Here is a 21,594-nt window from a genome sequence, read left to right on the forward strand (position 1 = left end):
CTGTTCTCCAATTTTCTTTCTTTTCCTCTGTAAACTTCTTCACTCTTGCCGGAAAACCCTTCACTCTTCCTGTATTTCCTTGCTATCTTTACCGGAAAAGCATGTCTCCACCGAAATCTTCATCGGGAAAAACCACAAAACCCTTGATTCCGGGCGTTTTCGGCCCCCACCAACCGTCGAATCTTTCTGCGGAGAACATAGCCGAGATTAGAGGATCCACCGGGATTCCGTCGGAGGTGGAAATCAGATTCTTGGAGGCGCATGAGTCTCCGGAGAACCCCCCTCCAGGGTACTGCTGCGCGTTCGAGATTTTCTTCTCTGCGTGCGGTCTGTCATTCCCCCTTCCCGAACTCATCGTGAAGATGATGTTCGAACTGGGCTTCGCTCTTCCTCAGATGTGCCCTAACTTTGTTCGGACTGTCTTGTGCCTGCAAACTCTAGGGGAGGAGTTCAACTACCAGCTGTCATTGGCCGACTTCCTCCAGGTGTACACGGTGAAGACTGGTCGTACCAAGGGCACGCTTTACGTAAGCCCGCTTTCCGGGCTAAAGGTCTTTGACGATCTGCTCGAGAAGGATGAAAAGTGGCGGAAGTCCTACTTCTTTTTCCCGGTTAACGAGCTCACTTTCGGCTACCGCGTGAGTTCGCACGTATCAAAATGGACTTCGAAAATCGGTAGAACGGAGTTCCTTGCTAGGTCCAGGTTAGGTGTTGCTTGTCGTCCCGTCTCACCTTTTTGCTGTTTCTTTTTCAGATCACTTTGAGCGCGGATTGCTTTGCCCCACATTCGCAGAGTTCTTCTCGAGGTTCTGCAGCCAGGGACAGATTGCTTGGGACTCTTTTTCTTGCGAAAGAATCAGAGAGTCCACGGCGAGGCTCGGAAGGCGTTCTCTCGTCTGTTCCACCCCCTTAAGCATTTCGGAGATGAATTACAGAGAAGAAAGGGTGTGCCGAGCTGCCGAAAAAGAGGCAAAGAAACAGATGGCGATGGCCCTCGACGAAGGCAAAGCTCGCCTTTCTAACAGGAATTCCGCCGTTCCCGAGGTGAGCGGGACTTCCGTGCCTCCAGCTGGCTCTCCCGAGCTTGGCACAGAATCAACAAGGGCTCCTGCTGGCCCATTGATTCCTTCTGTGATTGTCATTGCTGATTCTAGCGATGAGCCACGGGAGATCGCTGCTTCCCCCCCAGCACTGAAGAAAACCTCTGCTGAGGCCTCCTGTCAGCAAACTGATTCATCAAAGAAGAGGAAGTAGCCTGAGACCGCCTCCTCTTCTCGCGAAAAGGGGCGAGCCCGCACCGGCCCATCAGGGGATGAGCGAAGTAGATCCAGCTCGAAAGACAGGGGTCCCTCCTCGGAGAGGAGATCTAAGGAGGCCCCACCACCAAAAGACTCCGGAGATTCCTCTGGAAGAAACCCTCTGAGGGAACGTCATTCCGCCCGAGGTAAAAATTATTATTTTTGTTTTTGACTGTTCGATAGTTGATGACTGAAATGATTTTGCTCGAAAATCTTTCAGTCCCCCCTGCATCCCCAGCCGATCTAATGAGGAGCTACATTCGACCCGGGGTTCAAATTCCAGCATTTGCTGACATGACCGAGGTCAACCGTGCGAATTTCTTTCGCTTCGCGGATAAAATCGGCGAGGTAAGTATATATATATATATATATATTTTTTTTTTTTTTTTTTTGCCAGACAGTTGCTTACTAAGCTGCCATTTTCAGCTAATGATCGAGTTTAACTCCTCGGTGGCTTCCTATGAGGAGCAATTGTTCGCTTCCCAGTCATCTTCCGAAGTGCATCTCCTTCAAGAAAGGATTGCCGACCTAGAAGCTCAGGTAAAGGAATATGCCCGTCTGGAAGCCGAAAATGCTGACACCGTAGCGAAAGCCGAGCGGATCCAAGCTCGGATGAAGAAGGCTGAGGTAGAGGTGCTCGACCTCGGGGTTGCTAATGAAGACCTCCGCGACAAGCTGAAGAAGGCGGGGGACCTTTAATTTGAGGCGGCGGAAGATGCCAAGGCAGCAAAAAACAGACTACACGAGATCGAGCTCCGCAATCAGTTACTCGAAGCTGTCAACAGCTGCGAGATTGAAAGGGTACGGAGGGAAGAAAGGCAGGCGATGAGGCGAACTCTCTGCCCCTTGGTTGAGGAGGTAAAGGTCACTTTCGAAGAAAGGGAGAAACTAGCCCCGCTCCAGATCCGAGCTGCCGAGATCAGGGCTAACCGAATGCTGGTCGAGGAGATCTCATGGGCCAGATCCAAGATATGGAGGCCAAGCTCGGGCTCCTGAAAACTGACGAGGAGGAAGCCGACGAAAAGGTTTCAAAGGTAACTCCCCGTGATCTCGACCTCGCTGTATTCTCTGACCTCTTGGCGGATACGCCCGATCTCTTGTGTAATGAGAATCCGCTTAGCGTTACGATCGATGAGTCTGGTACTAACCTCGGGCAGATCTCGAATCAGGGGGTGGACGACTATCTAGCGAACACCAGGTCGGAAGGGGAGCTCGCAGAAATGGCCCTGGCCTTATCCGAAGCGGCGTCAGATCCTCCTCTCCCTAATCCTTAGTTTTTACTTTGGGGTTGTTTTGGCACGCGTTGCCCCCCGTTTGTAATTTTTATTTTCAGACTTCTCTGGAGTGTTTTGGTCGTGGTGACCACTCCATAAAAAAATTTTGTTATGCCATGCGAACTAAATTTCCACAACCTTTGGTTTTGAAAAGATGACGAGCAGAAATGAACTCGAAATGAGAACTTCGGTTAAATAGTTCGAAAATGGCACCCAACCCTAATAAGTAGAGCTAGGTACAAAGTGAATACTTCGGTTTAAAAAGAAATTTGCGAAACTAAGCTTTGATTTTAAAGCGGAATACGAAGTGAGAACTTCGGTTTAGAGTTTTCACAACAGTAAGCTTTTAAAGTAAAGCTGAGAGTACGAAGTGAATACTTCGGTTTAAAAAGAAATTTGCGAAACTAAGCTTTGATTTTAAAGCGGAATACGAAGTGAGAACTTCGGTTTAGAGTTTTCGCAACAGTAAGCTTTTAAAGTAAAGCTGAGTACGAAGTGAGTACTTCGGTTTAGGTTTTGCGAGGTTAACCTCGGCTTTGATGGATACGAAGTCAGACTTCGGTTGTTTGTTTTTTTTTTGCGTACCATTATTAACAAAAAAGTTTAAGAAAACTTTAAATTTTTAATATGGATAGCTGGACCCGAACTGGGCTGCCTACGAACCCTTATCGGGATCAAGCTGAATCGTAGTTCGATACAAATAAATTAGCTGTAAAAAAGTTTAAGGTGTAGAGAATTCCAAGACCTCGGGACTGGTTTTCCCTCTGGATCCTCGAGCTGATAAACTCCATTTCGGACTTCGCGAGTAATTCTGTATGGTCCTTCCCAATTAATTCCCAGTTTTCCTGCATTGAGCTCCTCGGTATTTTCATAGACTTTCCGGAGGACAAGGTCGCCCTCTGCTAAGGGCCTGCCTCGGACTTTGGAGTTATAGTATCAAGCTACCGCGTTCTGGTAATTCTGGATCCGAGCTAACGCCTGGTCCCGACGCTCGTTGATTGTATCGAGAGTATCCTGTAGGAACTCCTCATTTTCCTCAGCTCGGAGTGGGTTCAGTGAGGTACGGACTCCGGGGACCTCTATGTCAACTGGGACTACGGCATCGACTCTGTAGACCAGAGAGAAAGGTGTTTCACTAGTGGCCCGGTGAGGTGTTGTTCGGATTGCCCAAAGAACGCCCTGCAGCTCGTCTGGCCAGCGCCCTTTGCGAGAGTCGAGCCGTTTTTTCAAATTAGCAAAAATAACCTTATTCATCGCCTCGGCCTGCCCATTACCTTGCGGGTAACGCGGAGTTGACTTATTGAGTCGAATCTTCCACTTCGCGCAGAACTCTTCGAACTTCGAGGAGATGAACTGCGGACCATTGTCCGTGACGATTTCGTGAGCGACCCCGTAGTGATAGATTATATTTTTTAGCACGAACTGTTCCACTTCGTCGCTTGTTACTTTCGCGTAGGCTGCTGCTTCCACCCACTTGGAGAAATAGTCAGTAAGGGCGAGCACGTACTGAACTCCTCCTGGTCCCCGATGTAAAGGACCGATGATATCCATCGACCACCTCATAAATGGGTAAGGTGCGGACACTGAAGACAGGAGCTCGGTAGGTTGATGAATTGACGGGGCGTGCTTCTGACACTTCTCACAAGTCCGAGAATATTTTTTGCAGTCCGTGACCATGGTAGGCCAGAAGTAACCTTGTCGTTTGATTTTGAAAGCCAGAGTCCGCCCTCCGAAGTGATTTCCATTGGGACCATCGTGGACAGCTCGCATCAGCATTGTGGGCTCTCTACCAGCTACACAAGTTAAATAAGGACCAGCTATACTTCGGCGTAGAAGTATTCCGTTGTGAACGCAGTACCGCGCACTGACGATCTTGAGCTTCCTAGCTGCCCATTTGTCAGCTGGGAGTTCCCCTTTTTCCAGGTAAGCCCAGATCGGGCTCCATCAGTCATCTGCCCCCCAGCTGTTAGAATTCGTGCCGCTAGGAGCAGCATGTGGGATAATAGCTCGATTGTCGACCGGTGAGCTCGATTGGTCCAGAGTTGAATTCGCGTCTAGCTCAGCTTGAGGTGGATGAACTTCCATCGGAGTGGGCATAACGGGAGCCGGATCTTCTGACGGTAAGGAGTCCGCAGCCGCCTTACGAGCTGCTTCCTCAGCTGCCAACTGTTTTTTAATCGCCCGAGTGACGACGTTTGAACTCTCTAGACGGATACTTGGGAACTGGATGACTTCGACGGAGATAATCCTTGTCATCGCGGGATCGGAGGTTGATGCCAGATATGCTAAAGCGTCCGCGGCGGAGTTCTCACTTCGTGGGATCTTAGTGATTTCGAACTCCTCGAACTTAGTGACTAACTCCCGGGATGCGGACAAATAGGCTTCCATACGACCATCCTTTGTCTCGTACTCCCCCAAAAACTGGTTGGTGACCAGCTGCGAATCGCAAAAAGCTCGAAGTCTTCGGACACCAATCCCCACTGCAAGGCGTAAGCCAGCTAGGAAGGATTCGTATTCGGCTTCATTGTTGGACGCGCTGAAAGCCAAGCGAAATGACTGCTCGATCACTTCGCCTGTAGGAGAAGTAAGGCGGACCCCAATTCCTGCTCCCGTCTTGGAAGAAGCATCATCAACGTACAATGTCCACGGGGCTTCGACATCGCCGCTAACCGAAGAGGCTAGTTGGAGTTCGATCAAGAAATCAGCCAACACCTGCGCCTTAGCACAAGTTCGAGTCCGGAACTCGATGTCATATTCACTCAACTCGACAGCCCATTTGGTTAGCCGCCCAGATTGGCTCGGGCTATGTAACACCGTTCGAAGTGGCTGAGTCGTGAGGATTACGATTGTATGGGACTGGAAATAAGGCCGCAGCTTTCTTGCCGAAGTGACCACTGCTAAGGCCAATTTCTCCATCATAGGGTACCTGGACTCTGCTCCAGTGAAAGACTTGCTGATATAAAAAATTGGTCTCTGCTCCCCCCCTTTCCTCGCGAACTAAGACTCCGCTGACTGCATTGTCCGATACGGCTACGTAAAGGAAGAGCGGCTCGCCGAACTCGGGCTTAGCCAAGACCGGCGGTTCAGACATGTAGGCTTTGAGCTGAGCGAAGGCCTTCTCGCACTTCGCATCCCACAAGAAGTTTTTTCCCCCTTTCCGTAATAGCTGGTAGAAAGGGAGGCATTTGTCCGTAGATCGATAAATGAAGCGGTTGAGAGCTGCGATCCGTCCGTTAAGGCGTTGCACTTCGCGCAAGGTTCTAGGAGAACTCATAGACAGGAAAGCATTAATCTGCCTTGGGTTTGCTTCAATTCCTCTTTCTGTGACGATGTACCCCAGAAATTCCCCTGATGGGACTGCCAAGGTGCACTTCGTGGGGTTAAGCTTCATCCCGAACTGATCAAGGATATCGAAGCAAACTTTCAGATCAGCGAGGTGCGAGCCAGCTTCCATTGATTTTACAAGCATGTCGTCAATATAGACTTCCATGGTCTTCCCAAGCTGATGCTCGAACATTCTATTCACCAATCTCTGGTAAGTTGCTCCCGCGTTCTTTAACCCAAAAGGCATCACTTTGTAGCAGAAAATCCCGCGGTCCGTAATGAATGCAGTCTTCTCCTGGTCATCCGGGTTCATTAGGATTTGGTTGTAGCCAGAGAAAGCATCCATAAAAGACATCAGCTCGTGACCCGAAGTGGACTCAACTAAGCGGTCAATATGCGGAAGTGGAAAGCTGTCTTTGGGGCACGCCTTATTCAGGTCGGTAAAATCGACACAGACTCGTGACTTTCCATTCTTCTTTTTGACTACCACCGTGTTTGCGAGCCACTTAGGGTATTTCACTTCACGTATCTGTCCCGCCTTCAGCAAACGTTCGACCTCTTTGTTAACGATTTCAGCTCGCTCAGGGCCCAACTTCCTTCGCTTCTGCTTCACAGGTCGGAACGTAGGGTCCGCATTCAGCTCGTGGGAAATAACTTCCGGACTGATGCCGGGCATCTCGTCTACGGACCACGCGAAGGTGGCCATTCTTTCTTTTAGGAAGGTTACCAGACTGGCCCGGAGCTTGCTATCCAATCCAACTCCGATCTTGATTTCCTGGTCCGGAAACTTATCATTGATGAAAATGGACTCAGTGAGGTCACCTTTTAGCTGTTTCCGAACTGGATTCTTGGAGACCTCGAGCTGTGGTTGCTATTGGATCATCTCCGCGCTTTCTTCCTTTCTCCGGGCTTGATGGGCCGATCACTAATTCGCTCTTGGCCCAGTAGACGAACCCGGCCTAGGCCCACTCACCTATTGTCCGAGATGGCAGATCGTGGGTACAACAGTCTTCCAAGTTGTAGTACTAATAAGCACTCTCTTTTGCTCTTACTAGTTGCGATATTTAATACTCTTTTACTTGTTTTCCTCTAAATTGTAATAATAAGTTTGGTAGATTATATCCTACTATACATGTCTACCTCAGAATTTTCGATTTGTTTATATACATGTGAGTGTGAAAGTCTAATCTTCTGGTTTTTCCACAATAACTGATCCAAACTCACTCAAGAACATCATTAATGATCACGAGTTCCCCTTGATCACAGTGACTCGCGAACGGCAAAGTCCACTACTAATCCAACAAAAAGATGAAGTAATTAAAAACATTTTGAACTTGATTTCTTGATTCAAACCAAATTTGGAGGCCTTTATCAAACCGTCGATCCCCACTTTGCTAGTCAATCACTAGTCTCTCTCACACTCTCTAGTACAGATTATATATGTACTTTTGAAGTGATATGGAGGAAAAGCAAGAAGCAGGAGAGAGTACGCAAGCTTAAAGATGAAGTTAGCGAAGACTAAAAACGTTGAACTGAGATATCTGAAGCCCTTTAACCCAAAAATAGAAAAACGTTAAGCTTTGTTTACCTCTAAGCGACCCATTACCCTTCTCTTCCTTTGTCTATAAAACGTTAAGCTCTGTTTACCTCTAATCAACCTCGATGGTTCGGTGTTACGTTAAGCTCTGTTTACCTCTTATCAACCTCGATGGTTCGGTGTTAATGCGCTAATTGCTAACTTATATTAAAAGCAATACGTTGGAACCGCTCTACGCTGTGGGGTTGTTTTTTATTTTATTTTTGTTATATTTTTTTTGTTTTGTTTTTTTTTTTTTTTTCCAATTTCATAATTTAATATATATTATTTGAAATCAATTTTCTTAAATTTTTGATAATTTCAATTGTAACTTTTTGTTGTTACTAATATTTTCGTCATCATATGATACTTTTAGTTTTTGATTTCATGAATTTAGTTTTTGAATATATTTAAAATTTTATTATGTCAAGAAATAAGTTTAGGGATTACAAACTCTTAGTTCTTGATTTGTTTTTTACTCACAAACCCTTTAGAACAGTAAGGAAAATTATTCTTTGATGTCTACATTATAAATGTTCTTGATGGATCTCTTAGAGTACTTTAGGTTTAGACATTTCAACATTTGTCTCCTTAATTTCACATAATTTATTTCATACAACATTACAACATATTGTTGTCAAAAAAAAAAAAAAAAAAAAAAAATTACAACATATTTATACCTGTTCATGTCTTAACCTAACACTTCAACTAAACAAACCCATTTAATCACTTGACAAGCTTATGATCAAGTTGGTAGCTTATCAGTCATTTAACAAGCTTATGATTAAGTTCTTCAAGCTATATATGTTAATCTAGCAACATTTTAAAGAAAAAAAAAATCAAATTTACACATTGTTAAGTGTAAAATATGACTAACATCGGATACTATTTTGAATTTTTTTAGTATAAATAATTTGTATTACTTAATTTATTCTGAATTTTGGTACCCTTGTCACATTTAATTTATGTATATATTGCCCTCTGTGTCGCTCCAAGATATATTAAGCTGATTTAGATTTGATCTAGTTGTGTGAGAAAAGTAATAACTGTTCCTATGTTATTTTTATTCATTTTCTATTTCTTTTCTAAATCCTGAAGTGTGATTTGGTCTGTCACTCTAATGATTAAAAAGAAATATGGGGTGTGTTTGACACATTTATTGGTTGATTTGTTAATTGCTTTCTTATTTTGTTTGATCAAAGGTGTAGCTGATAATTAACAACATAATTGTGGAATTGATTAGAGAACCTATGGAATTGGTGAGAAATTATGCCTTCCACCATATTGCATCCTTCGAATATGTTTTTATTTACACCAATCCTCTAAAGTCTAAACTTAATCTAATTTTAGTGTTTTGTATTTTAATTATTCGTCATAAAATAGCCTATATAAAAAGATTAGTAATACTTTTGTTGTATGTGTGATCAAATAAGTTAATATGACTAGTTAACAATTAGTTCTCGACTACTGCAAATTTTTACGTAATATATGTATTTTAAATTTAAGTACTTATTGGTAATTGTAACTTTTAGTTATATGAACTTTTACATGCACAAACTTTTGCCGTAAGAACTTCGAAAGTAAAAATTTTAGAGATTATGACTGATTGGTAAATGTTGTGATCGTAGAAAATACAAATTCATATATTTAACAAAAATAAAGAGAAATGGATCTTAAAGAAAAAAGAATGAAAAAAAAATCAATTCTAACTAAAAGTTTTGAAAACTTAATATATATATTAGTAGATTTTAAAGGAGTTTCATACAAATAAAAAACAAAATAAAAGAAAAACAGTTGGTTTTTGATCTAGTAAAATGATAAGAGATACGACTACTTTGATCAGTTCGAATTTAAAATGATAATTAATTTTTGAAAATCTCTTAAAGCATTCCATAGATCGTGGGAATTACATTGGTAACAAAAGAATTTACAATTCTCTTTCTCTCCCAAAATTTACTTCTTTATAATTAAAAATAAAAAATCTATATACACTTGGGGTCCCACTTTTGGGATATTTTTTTCCTTTTACTTTCTCTATTTTCTCTTTGAGCCAACGAAAAAAAAAAAGAATCAAGTCTTTTCTCCTAAATAGGGAAAAAAGATTCCTCACTATCTAATTTTAGAAAGACAAGTGGTCTTCTCATAAATCGTCTACTTGGATTTCCGTTCCAAGGCAATAGGCAATCCATTCTGAGGAAGAGCAAACGGCCCATACTGAATTCCATCACTAGGTCCAACTATTGACCATCTGAAAATTACGAAAATACCAATTATCAGAAACACTTCCCCAAAAGATGGCTATATGTCAACTTCTTATCATATTTTAAAAGTTGTGTACCAACCTGTATTTAGTAGTGAGATGATGGATTAGAATGGAGATTTCAAGTTTAGCTAACTCATTGCCCGGACAAGAATGAATCCCACTTCCGAATGGCATGAATGTATTTGGTTTCGGCGCAACTTCGAATCTCGATGGATCGAATTTTCCCGGATCCGGAAATATATCAGCATTGTGATGAATATTTCTGAACAGCGGCAATACTTTCCATCCTTTTGGTATCAAATATCCTGTAAAAATAGTAAACAAAGAATTAATACTTATATATGTAACATGTTGATCTATATACACTCTAAAAATATGTATATTTGTACATACCTTCGTATTCGACATCTTCGACAGCTTCTCTAAATGTGAAAGATAAGATTGTAGCAGCTCTCAATGTCTCTTGGATTACTCTATAAGTTAATGGCATCTTCTTTGTATCTTCCCAAGTGAGACTCTCTCCTTCTTTTTTATCTTTCCTTATTGCCATTTGCTCTTCCTGTTATACCCAACAAAAACCCATTAATTCACGGAACTGCCACTACCCTTATGGGAGATTTCTCAAATGTTCTTTTGAAAAGTGTGTGTTGCTTACAGTGACAGCTTCTAGAACAGTTGGATTATCAGCTAAGTACTTGAGGATCCATGTCAGCACACTCGCCGTCGTGTCTCTAGCGGCGAAGATCACTCCGATGATGTTGTCGGCGATCTGTTCGTCGGTTAGCCCTGCTTTGTCTTCCATGAATGATCCGAGGAGATCTGTGTGTGTAGATGAGTTCTGTCTTCTTTTGGATAAGATGTTAGCGAGGATTTGAGCTAGCTCCTTGCGAGCTTTCATGGCTTTGTGGAATAGTGTTCCGGGGAGATTGATCGGCATCGAGTTGTAACCTTTCTCTAGAATGTAGTAGCATCGTTTTAGATCTTCTCGGTAATAGATTGCGTCTTTTCCGAGTATTGAGGTTAACGCCACATTGAAAGTGTACTGATGAGACAAAATAGGAAAAAAAAAAATTGAATCAGAAACAGTTCACAAGTGTGTTAGTTACAAAACAGAGTATAGTGAGAGAGTAAAAACAGAGCATCCTCTGTTTTTGAGACTCAGAAAAAAAACAGGGGATGCTCTGTTTTAATAGAGAGAGAGAGAGAGAGAGAGAGAGAGAACTTACAGTTTTCATTTCTAGGTAAGTGTTGAGTTGAGTTCCATCCCAAGAATTGAGTGATTCTTGAGCGATTGATTCAATGTTAGGAACCATGTGTCTGATTGAATCAGGCGTGAAAGCTCTTAAAACGAGCTTCCTAAGTTTGGAATGATAATCTCCTTGGTGGAAAAAGATGGCTTGTTTCCCAAGCATCCTCTCTTTACTCGCCGGAAAAGTCGGTTTAAACAAATGAGACTTTGTGACCAAGATGAATTTTGCAGCTTCAGGGCTCGAGATCATCACACATGGACATCCCAATACATGAGTCTTGAACACCGATCCGTATCTGTTTTATCAAAAACAAGTTAAAAAAAAAAAAAAAGTCAATTTCTATGTTTTTTTTTTAGACAATAAAAATTCGAATTTTGGGGATTTTTATCAAGAAGACTCTGTTTTTTTATAGACCTTTTCTGTTTTGCTGCGAAGAACACATTTGGGTCTTGTGAGTAAAGTTGGAATGTTTCGCCGACGTAAGGATAACCCATTGTTCCCGGAGGAAGAGGGAGTGACGTGGAGGAGCTACGGCGGATTCCGGCGATAAATCGGAGTAAACAGAGAAACAGAGCCGCCGCAGAAAGAGTGAGGAATAAACCGGAGAAATCCATTTATAGTATATGTTTTGAAAACACAATTGGTCTTTTTAACGGTGGGAAGTATGTTCTCTCTAATGGAGTTGGTTTTGTATTGAGAATGAAAAATCAAGTGGGAGAGATGAATGGGTTTTATAGGCAGTGGGAAGAGAGAGGAAACACAATTTGGGAGAAGGGAGTTTCCTAAAGGGAACCTTTTTGGGTTGAGCCAGCTCATTTGAGGGAGAGTGACGAGAGCACGTGTCAAAGAGCATGCAACCAAAAAAAAAAGAAAAAAAAAAAAAAAAGAGCGTGTGAGATATTGACCAAAATTAGCCATCGTTAAATATAAATTATGGCTCTTTAATTAATTATGAGTTTAAGTCAAGGAAAGGGGCAATTTTGGCCCTTAAGTAGAGACAAAGGAGGTATATAATGGGCGGTTTAAAAAAATTAAAATTAAAATGTTTGCCATGTTAAGTGAAAGGCTATACCTATATACACATTTCATGGATTATATTAGTTCTTTAATTATGTTGCCTACTATGTTATCCTCTTGACCTCTTGTGTTTATTTTTATTTAAGATTTTTTTTAACAAATATCAACGGCAAAATATAATAAAAAAATAAATCATGATTGATGATAAATGCATGTATGATTTTGCGTCCGAGTATTTTGGAGATGTTGTTTATGCATATTAACCATGCCACGCTCATACTTATGTTTGTTAACCAAATATAATGAACGATTTAATAATGTTTTAAAATAGTTTTAGGTGCGTTTAGAAAATACTATTTTGGATTTTTGTATTTTTTTTAGCTAACATTATTTTTGAATAAACCACCTAAAGTACTTATGTTTCTTTCTTTTGGCTGATAATCTACTATCTAGTAGAATTATATGCTTAAATCATTTGATTAACAAAAGTTTACCCTTTTTTGGCAACTGACAACAAATTTTACTTTTTCACAATGAAAAATTGAATCTAATATACTTCGACAGACGGTAATGGAAAAAACCACGTGTGGTCACTGAGCAAAACAAATTAAAGACAGACAATCCAAATATTCAGGATTAATTTCTCATGATTATATATATGTCACTAATGTTAAGCCCACTTGCTACTTACTTAATTATTTATAGATATAATTTCTCTCCCACGTTCGCGTGCATTACAGCCATATACTATTATTTTATTTAGTAGCTAATGCGAATTAATCAAAACCTATGTGTTTTTTTTTTGTTGAAGAAATAAGTATTGATAAATGTTAAACCTATGTGGTTGACCAAAAAAATATCAAAACCTACACTATATGTGATTAGAACTTAAATGCGATTACATATAAAAATGAAACTTGACTTTTAGTTTTTCAAATCACACAAGTAGGTTTAAATTACACAACAAGTATTGATAAATGTTAATTATCCATTGACTTTTGTTTTGTATCTAATTAATACCATTTGACTTTGTGCATGTAAAATAAAAACATAAAACTTTCTTGGGGGATCTAGGACCAAAGACTTTATACTTATTTGTCTACGTCCCTATTAATTTTGAAAGTTAGAGAAGTCTAACTATCACCAAACATCTTGTAGAATTAATACATATATATATAAGTAGTAGTACATATTAATTTTATCAACTATTGCAGCTAAAACATTTAAAATCATATGCCCCACCATAGATTACATGTAACTAAGTTTGACCTCAAAAAAAGAGTACATATAACTTACAAACTATAAACCGTAAATTTAATGTGGACAACAATCTGATATGCATGAATTGTGTAGATCTGGACCTTTTCTCTTAATTAGAAATTTTTAATTTTATCTAAATCTAAAACTAATATCAATATGTGATATAATTTATAACACTCAAAAGGTAGGTCAAACGAACACTATACAAATACAACGATACACTTTGACCCCAAAAAATGTTGAATTTGAGACAGTCAAAATCAGTCAGAGATCGACAAACTCGATCAACACATAGTTTAATGACATTTGTCTTATCAGAAAAAGTTCGTGGCCTCCTTATAATCTTTTAGAGATAAGAATATGTGACTTTTCATATTCAAGAAACAATCCACATCTCCACATATCTTATAATAAATACAAAAAATCATAAACTTTAAAAGTAGAACAGTGACTATATAGTTGGGAAATTAATCATAGAACGATTCCAAATTTAAGGTTTTTCAACAAGAAACATATATACGCGGTCGAATAAATATGTATGTAAGTTGCATCGTTACGCGGCATAAGATCTCATGTTTCGCTGCTCGGTTGTACGTAGCAATGCCGTGGTACGACCTCTTCAAATTTATTATATATTATTGTGAATATAGATAGATATACTTAATGGTATTATAAGATTGTCAAATGGAAATTATTTATCAAACATGGCGTGCAAATGTGCAATCATGCTGGTGATATTAATATACAAGTATATCGTAGTATAGAGAATATTCATAGTGCCAACTTAGTTGATACATTATACATTTCACAACATTTATATAAGTTGTTTAGGGTACGAGTTCATGCTTTAAGACAAATACACATGATCTTGCAGCAGCTTTTGACTGACACGTTTGTATTTATCCATGATAGAAAGATATATATGTACTAATTTATGTTGTATAGATACTTGATATAAATATACATAAAAACATGATGGAGGATATTTAGTATTCTATTACGGGACGTAAGTGTTACAAGTGTGTTTTCGTCAAAAGGTATTAGCATGTGAATGGCGATGCTGTTTATCATAAACCGCTTATGTGTTAATTTGTTTCACGACAAAACACAATTTGCGTTGCATTAAAGTAATGCTATAATGTGTTGCAGATGTTTGAGCAAAAACAATTTGTCGCGCAAGGTATTAGGACCAGGTACACAAAGATAGAAAGAAACAAAAATGAACATGGGTTTTTGATATTAAGGGGGGTGTATTCAACTTGACATTTTAAGTGATTTGTATAAAATTTACAAATCCTATGTTATTCAATCATGGATTTTAAAAAGTCTCCCGAAATCCACTGTTATTGAACTGATGATTTAAAAATCTACTTTAAAATCTACTGTTATTCAAAACAGTTTGTGGATTTGGATTTTAATAAGTTTTAGGGATTCTAGAGGATTTGAGAGGATTTGTTTAGTTAAAAATACAGAAATCCAAATCTCATGGTTTTAGGTGGGATTTGAAAGAATTTCACCATAAATCATATCAACTTCCCTAAAATCTATCAAAATTCTAAATTTTCTAAATCCCATCAAATTCTCCAAAATCATGGTTTCAATACACCCTCCTAATATTCCGGTGAATTTTACTTTGTTTTATTATCCAAAAATTGCACTGATTGATAAGTTTAAAAAGATATTAAAATGTTTAGGTATTTTTCAAAATATTTATGAACTTTTATGATTTTTTTCTATTTATTTTGCTTGTTAAAGTTCAACACTGGATGTAAGCATAAAATTGTATATTCAAAACTATTTTATTTATTAACACGAGTAATTATATATTCCTTATTTTTAATAAATATTCTTTTATAAACCAATTCTATATTGAAACTGATCAAACTAAAGTAATAATGTGATGAATCATTTCTAAACTATGTACTATAATAGTATGTATTTTTATTACTTTTTAGGACAAAAAACTAGCTAATTAAGACTCGACTCATTATTATGACCTCCATTGTTGCTGGTTCCTGAACACGACACTTTTGCCCGTTGTTATTTATTTATTTTTCTTATTCAGTTCCTTCGATTTTTTTTTGGTCCTTTTTGCTTTGTTTTGTCCAATTTTACTGTAAATGGTTTTCTTTTTGTATAGTAAATACCAAATTTACTACCAAATTAAAAAAAAAAAAAACAAAATCAAATCGAGTAGACCACTTGAGATTGGAGTGTGTGTACTGTACTACTACGTTGTGTATATTCACAACTTATATGCGAATGAAACTTTGTAAATATTCATAAAAATCAGGAACGTCACAAGCTAGATGATGGTTGTACCTTAGACCGACGCTATCTTTCTTAACATGCGAACGTGCCTTTATTTGCGTGCGTGACAGAAGCTTACTTTACTTGGATTTACGTGGGCTACTTCTTTTTTCAAACGTACGTACGTGGGATACTTCCCAATAAGGAAACCTGAATTTATCTATTTAAATAATTTGCAATATATATTTTGTGTTAATTCACGTTAGTGCTGTAAATGTACTCCAATTTTGTCTCTTTATTTGTTTGTTACTTTGTTTTCGCAATGGAAATCTTCTCTTGCCTTGTTCTAGACCCAATCTAGCTTAATTGGTATATATAACCCGTACGCATATATACATAACCTAATTACAAAATTATGTATCTAATCTAACCACATTTCGATAAATACAATTTTAGCATCTTTGAAAATGACGAAAAAATATTTTATTTTTTAAAAAACGAGTTCAATGTTCGAATGAAATATTCTTCACACATGAATATTCTTGTTCTTCGTAGTCTCTGAACTGTCTTACGTTTACATACATGATACATCACAGATATAAATACATCTTCACGTCATATATATATTTGTGTCTGTTATAATTGAAAAAAATTGCCGAATAAAACAACAATTAGGGAGGCTAACGCCTAACCGTAGCCGGCGAACGTTTCAGATCGCGAACGTCGTGGAATGATAATTGTAAAACGTGTCCTTTATCTTACACGTGTCCACAACTCTCATTGGACACGCCGTTTAGGGTTTCGTATTCCAAACCGATTCTTGTACATTTTTGGACATGATCAAATCCTTTGAATCTCTTTATGTAAACATACATGTCTGTTTTTTTCATATGTACGTGTGCATATATAGAAAAGGAGTGTTTTCCCATGATTTGTGCTTGTTTATGATGTCCATGTGATATTTATGTTCTTTTTTTTCTTTTTCTTTTTTTTGGGATAAAGGGTTACATGTGTGTTATCTTCATAGGCGTTATGTCTGTACTTCACAATAAATAAGTCAAAGAAACAAAGAATATAAATATGCATATGTGTTTATTATAGTAATAGATGTAGTTAAAAACAAAATGAGCTCAACATTTGAGAGTGGTTTAGTTACTTGCTTTTACTATAGTTTATACTTATATAGTATCCAAATATAACCGGACAGGTACTGTTGTCAATTAACCACACGACAAAAGAGGTCAGTATCCACGTCATCAGCAACGGATATTATCCCATGCTACATTGCTACCATGATTTTGGAACTGAGAGGACCTTTTCCCCACAAATATCCATTTCAATTATTTTTAAAATATCGAAAAGATCAAAACTATATCGGCTAAGTCCATATGGGTCGATCGGATCCGATGTATCTCATATTCTCATCCATATAGAATGATATACAGGTGAATAATATACTCAATTAAATTACATATAGTAGATGGTACATATAATTGTAATGGTTTATTTGTTTTTAACTTTTTAATTAGTTTGGAAGTTATAAACAATTTTAACTAGCTAATAGACTTGGTACATGTTCAGAGTTTTATCTTCAAATTGTGTTGACGGAAACTTAAAACTGAATCATTTCATACAAAGAGAGTAAAATTTAGTTTAATTTAAATAATGTATTATAAAAAAGACTGTAATATCTGTTTTCTTTCATCTAACGGAATCATTCCAAAATACTTTTTTTTGTCAATATATTGTTTGTTTATACATAGAGAAACCGACCAAGGATAAAAAAAAAGATTGATGACAATTAACTATTATATATCTGGATATCTTGAAAGTAGTACGAATAAAAATTCAAGAAGTGGATACTTGTTCTATTTGCTTGCTAAACTTTAATCATCTTTCTTTATAATATATATTGAAACTCAAAATTTGATTTCAATTTCTCTTAACAAATTTTCATAGATGTTTTTACAGAAATGAAAAAATGGTATATAATTATACATTAGTATTTTACCCCTTTTAGTTCATGCAGCTGTAGTTAAACCCAAAAAAAATATTCATGCAGCTATATGTCAGTAACATGAGTCAATTACTAATCCGCATATTATCATTATAGAACTTGTGGTCGCGGTTTTCCCTTCAGTCAACATCAGTCTTTTGAATATTTTCTCCTTTTGTGAGAAACTTTATTCACTGAAAACAAGTTTCACTATGAAAAAAAAAAAATATTAAGTAAATAATAATATTAAATGTTACGAACAACAAGTTGAGGGGAATTAGACAAATCTAAATACTAATTTCCTATGTTGGTTCCTCTAATAAAGACATTAAAAAGTTATTGTCTTGTTTGTTTTCTGAATTTTGCCCCCACACGGTATCGAGTTACAGTCATATAAAGTAGAAAATAATATAAAATATATCATCGATGTGACAATGATGAGTTAGATTTTCTGTACCAAACCTGCAAGTTGTAACTGTAATAAGATATTGTTATTATTCTTTTTCTTATTTCGTTCAACAATACAATTGTTAATATTTATCCAAAAGAATAGTTAAACAATTATGTTAATATCTCTTCTTTACCAGTTCATGCTTTCTATTTTAGGTTCGTGGGCCCTTTCGGTTTATGAGTAAACCATGATTATACACACATTATATATATCTCAACAATTTTGCTTCCATGTATAATTTGAACTTTTATAAATTCTAATTTTATTTATTTAAGATGCTGTAGAAATTTTTTTTGTTTAACAATATATGATGTTTTAAAAAAATCAAATTTCTAAACAAAAAATTAAATTTTACAAATTTGTGACTATATTAAATTATCTTTTTAACGTAAAAACACAAAAAAAGATAACAAATTAATTAATGTATGAATTTACGTTTCACTTTATTTGGAGCCTAAACTATTCTTAAAATGGCCGGAGTCATCATTTTTTGTATATTTGTATATCTAGTAAGTATCAAAATACATTTGCATCAAAAAGAAGGGGAAAAAAATAGAATGACCACTCCAAAAAGAACCCAAAAAAAAGAAAAAAGAATGGCCAGTATTTTGAACTAAATTCATATTGATGTAACTTCAAGTCCACTAGAGCTTAAGGAGTGGATGTATGGCTAGTAAGAAGGTTGGCTACACTAGAGTAACGTTTTGTGTAGTAGATTCAAAGATCCTCTACTATGCTCTCACGGGCAACGGCAGAGAAAAACAACTAGATAGCTGGAGGTATACGTCATTTGACTCATTTCATACCTTTCAAAGGCAATGAAATTAGATAAACAAACCTTTAAAATTAGTAAAACCAAAAAAACCTTTAAAATTAATTAGCTAAACCACTTATTAGATCAGTTTTAAATTTGTAAAATGGGGAGGTAATCAAAATCCTGATCGTCTATCTGGAATAGCATGGATCGGAATCAATGCTCTCGATACATAGCATCCTAGTCATAGTAGTTTTTGTCAAAGATTAAGATGTAGATATTGTAATATCCACTATTATTTGTTTAAACTTTACTAAAAATATCCAAAAATATATATATACATATATAAATGACAATATTTATTCATGGCTGAACATTAAGAATTTGATCATCAAGCAGTACTAGTCGCCGAAGACTGAAGAAACAAAAGAAAAAAGGAATCTACTTTAAATGGGGTCACGTACCAGAAGGTATTGTATGAAGAAGTACGGACGTTGTTAATTATTTAATACTGTTTCCAGAGTATAAACTATAAACAAAGAAAAAGGGAACGTAAATAATTGATCCCAATCATATCTATTAATTTCTCTGTATATACATTTCTCATCGTTTACAGAAAATTAATGCATAGAAAAATATAAGTGTTAGTCACAATTTTAATTCATTAAAGCTATGTGGGTCAACTTTGATATGAATCCTCACAGTGTTGGGCTTGGTAAGTAAAGGCAACTCTTTAGATTGTTTTTTTTATAATAAGAATGGTATACTTTGAATTTCACGGCAAGCAAAAGTGAAAGTTGAAACTTTTGGAATTGTTTACGGGCAAGTTATTATTTTCTGCAAATTTAAGTAAAAAAAGTGAGTACGAGATAGAGAAACAAACATTTGCTCGAGATCATTCGAATATTTTATATATAATTGATTTGCTACTTTGCTAATAAATTAAACAAGCCAAATTAACTAGTGACCAAATCCATCATTTTCTATATTTTAAATCAATATTTAATTAGGAAAGAAAATTCAAAATTTTACTATGTTCTTTCAACTCTTTATAAAATTAAATACAATGGTAGAAATTTTGTGAAAATATATAGAAATTATCTTAATTTTATAACCTATATAATTACAAAGTTAAGAATCTCATAAAACTGTATACCAATAAAAATTGTATTGTAAAAAGACTGTGTAAAAATATTATCCTGATAAATATTTTTATAAATCATAAAGGTAGTTTATTAAAAAATAACTTGAAGATATTTTTCACAGTAAAAGGAGTAAGAAGTCAACAAATAAATAAATAAATAAAGAGAGATAATGACGTTCGACCTAACTAAAAAACAAAAAAATCTTGACAATATGTTAAAATTATTTATTAAAAAATCTGGACAAATAAAATTAATACACAACAATCAACAAAAATAGAAATAACCAAACGACAAAGAAAAAAGAACGAACAAAAACAGAAATGACCAAATAAAAAATACGACTGGGATAGATTGTTAGTTTAATTAATTGTTCATTAAATTGAAGTAAACGTAAGGATATGGAAAAAAATAAAATAAACAAATGTGTCAAAAAAGACAGAACAGTGGGCTTGTCAAAGCGGTTTTGATCGAAACCAGGGACTTCCTTTCCTCAGTAGTCGTGGCTCATAAGATGCCAGTTGTCACATCTTATTTATTACAGTATTATATTTAGTCTTTTATTTGTCAAGAAAATAAAAAGTTATATTATCTTAATTGTATTCATATGCTCATATGCTATTTTTAGTCAATGTCTGGTTGCTGTCGAGTTTTATTTTTTAATCAACAAATTGCATTGGGACGCATACTTTAGATAAGATAAAGGATGAATAAGTAAATTGCCCTATATTATATTTTGCTATTTCGAGATGCTGTTCATTTTTTTTCTTCTTTTTATCAAAAGGATATTTCTATTCATGTATAAACTATCTAGAATTAATATGAGGAAAAACCAAAAAAAAAATCTAGATTATATATTAATTTCTAAAAAACTAACAAAAGTAAATAATCATGAGAATGGTTATTATCATTTTATATTATTTTTATTCATCATGAGAATGGTGATTTTTGATGATACATAAATAAGATGTAGATTAATTTTATCTGTGAATAATTGTATAAACATATATTTGATCGGAGTTTATAATTTAACTGTTCATATTACTGATATTTTAGTATAATACGATTTTACATATATAATTAGTACTAATATTCTTTTATATGTATAGTATATGTGTGTTGATGATAAAAAGTTACTTAAATTTCTAAAAGAAGCTTATGCACATTGCACATAGAGGAATTAATTAATCATCTTGTTCGATCATTTGATCCAGCTCGGGATTAACACCTTGATATATATACTTGAGGTTCATATTTTATACAAATGGCGTATTTAGAGCCATTATTTAACTTAATAATTAAAATTCCATATAAATATAGTTTTTTTTGGCTGAATTCTCATGATTAATTAGATATCCTCATGAAACATAAAAAAAAATAGTATTTGAATAGTGAATGCTGACGCGGCTAATCGGGTATTAGTAGATATCCAGCTCAGGCGGAACACATGTGATTGGCTGATTTCATATTTTATAACACGATTAAGTTTTTTTTTTTAATTAGTGATTGATTGATAGATCAAAGCTAATTTTAGTTTAAATGAACTTCCAACTACTAATATTATCCTCTTAAATTAATGGCATTGTTCAGTATGCCCACCGCTCATCTTTTTAATGTTTTTTCTACAGTCTAAATTTCATTCAATTGGATAGACGGATATAAGTAATATAGTATGTGACATCAAATAGATTTACAGAATCCAATAGGTGTAAAACGTAAAACTTTTTAAAATATTTATA

General features: G+C 36.1%; 1 protein-coding gene across 1 annotated transcript; it reads right to left on the reverse strand.

Moving 5' to 3' along the window:
- Positions 1-9,338: 9,338 nt before the first annotated feature.
- On the reverse strand, positions 9,339-11,767 carry LOC104771755 (abscisic acid 8'-hydroxylase 3). Its single transcript, XM_010496331.2, has 6 exons — positions 11,400-11,767; positions 10,962-11,280; positions 10,391-10,777; positions 10,129-10,294; positions 9,815-10,040; positions 9,339-9,720 (listed from the first exon to the last, which is right to left on the reverse strand). The coding sequence occupies exons 1-6, from the start codon at positions 11,597-11,599 to the stop codon at positions 9,624-9,626; spliced, it is 1,395 nt and encodes a 464-aa protein (XP_010494633.2). The 5' UTR covers positions 11,600-11,767; the 3' UTR covers positions 9,339-9,623.
- Positions 11,768-21,594: the final 9,827 nt, after the last annotated feature.

This window comes from Camelina sativa, chromosome 20, assembly GCF_030686135.1.
Source record: "Camelina sativa cultivar CO46 ecotype springtype chromosome 20, ASM3068613v1".
NCBI classification, from domain to species: Eukaryota; Viridiplantae; Streptophyta; class Magnoliopsida; order Brassicales; family Brassicaceae; genus Camelina; species Camelina sativa.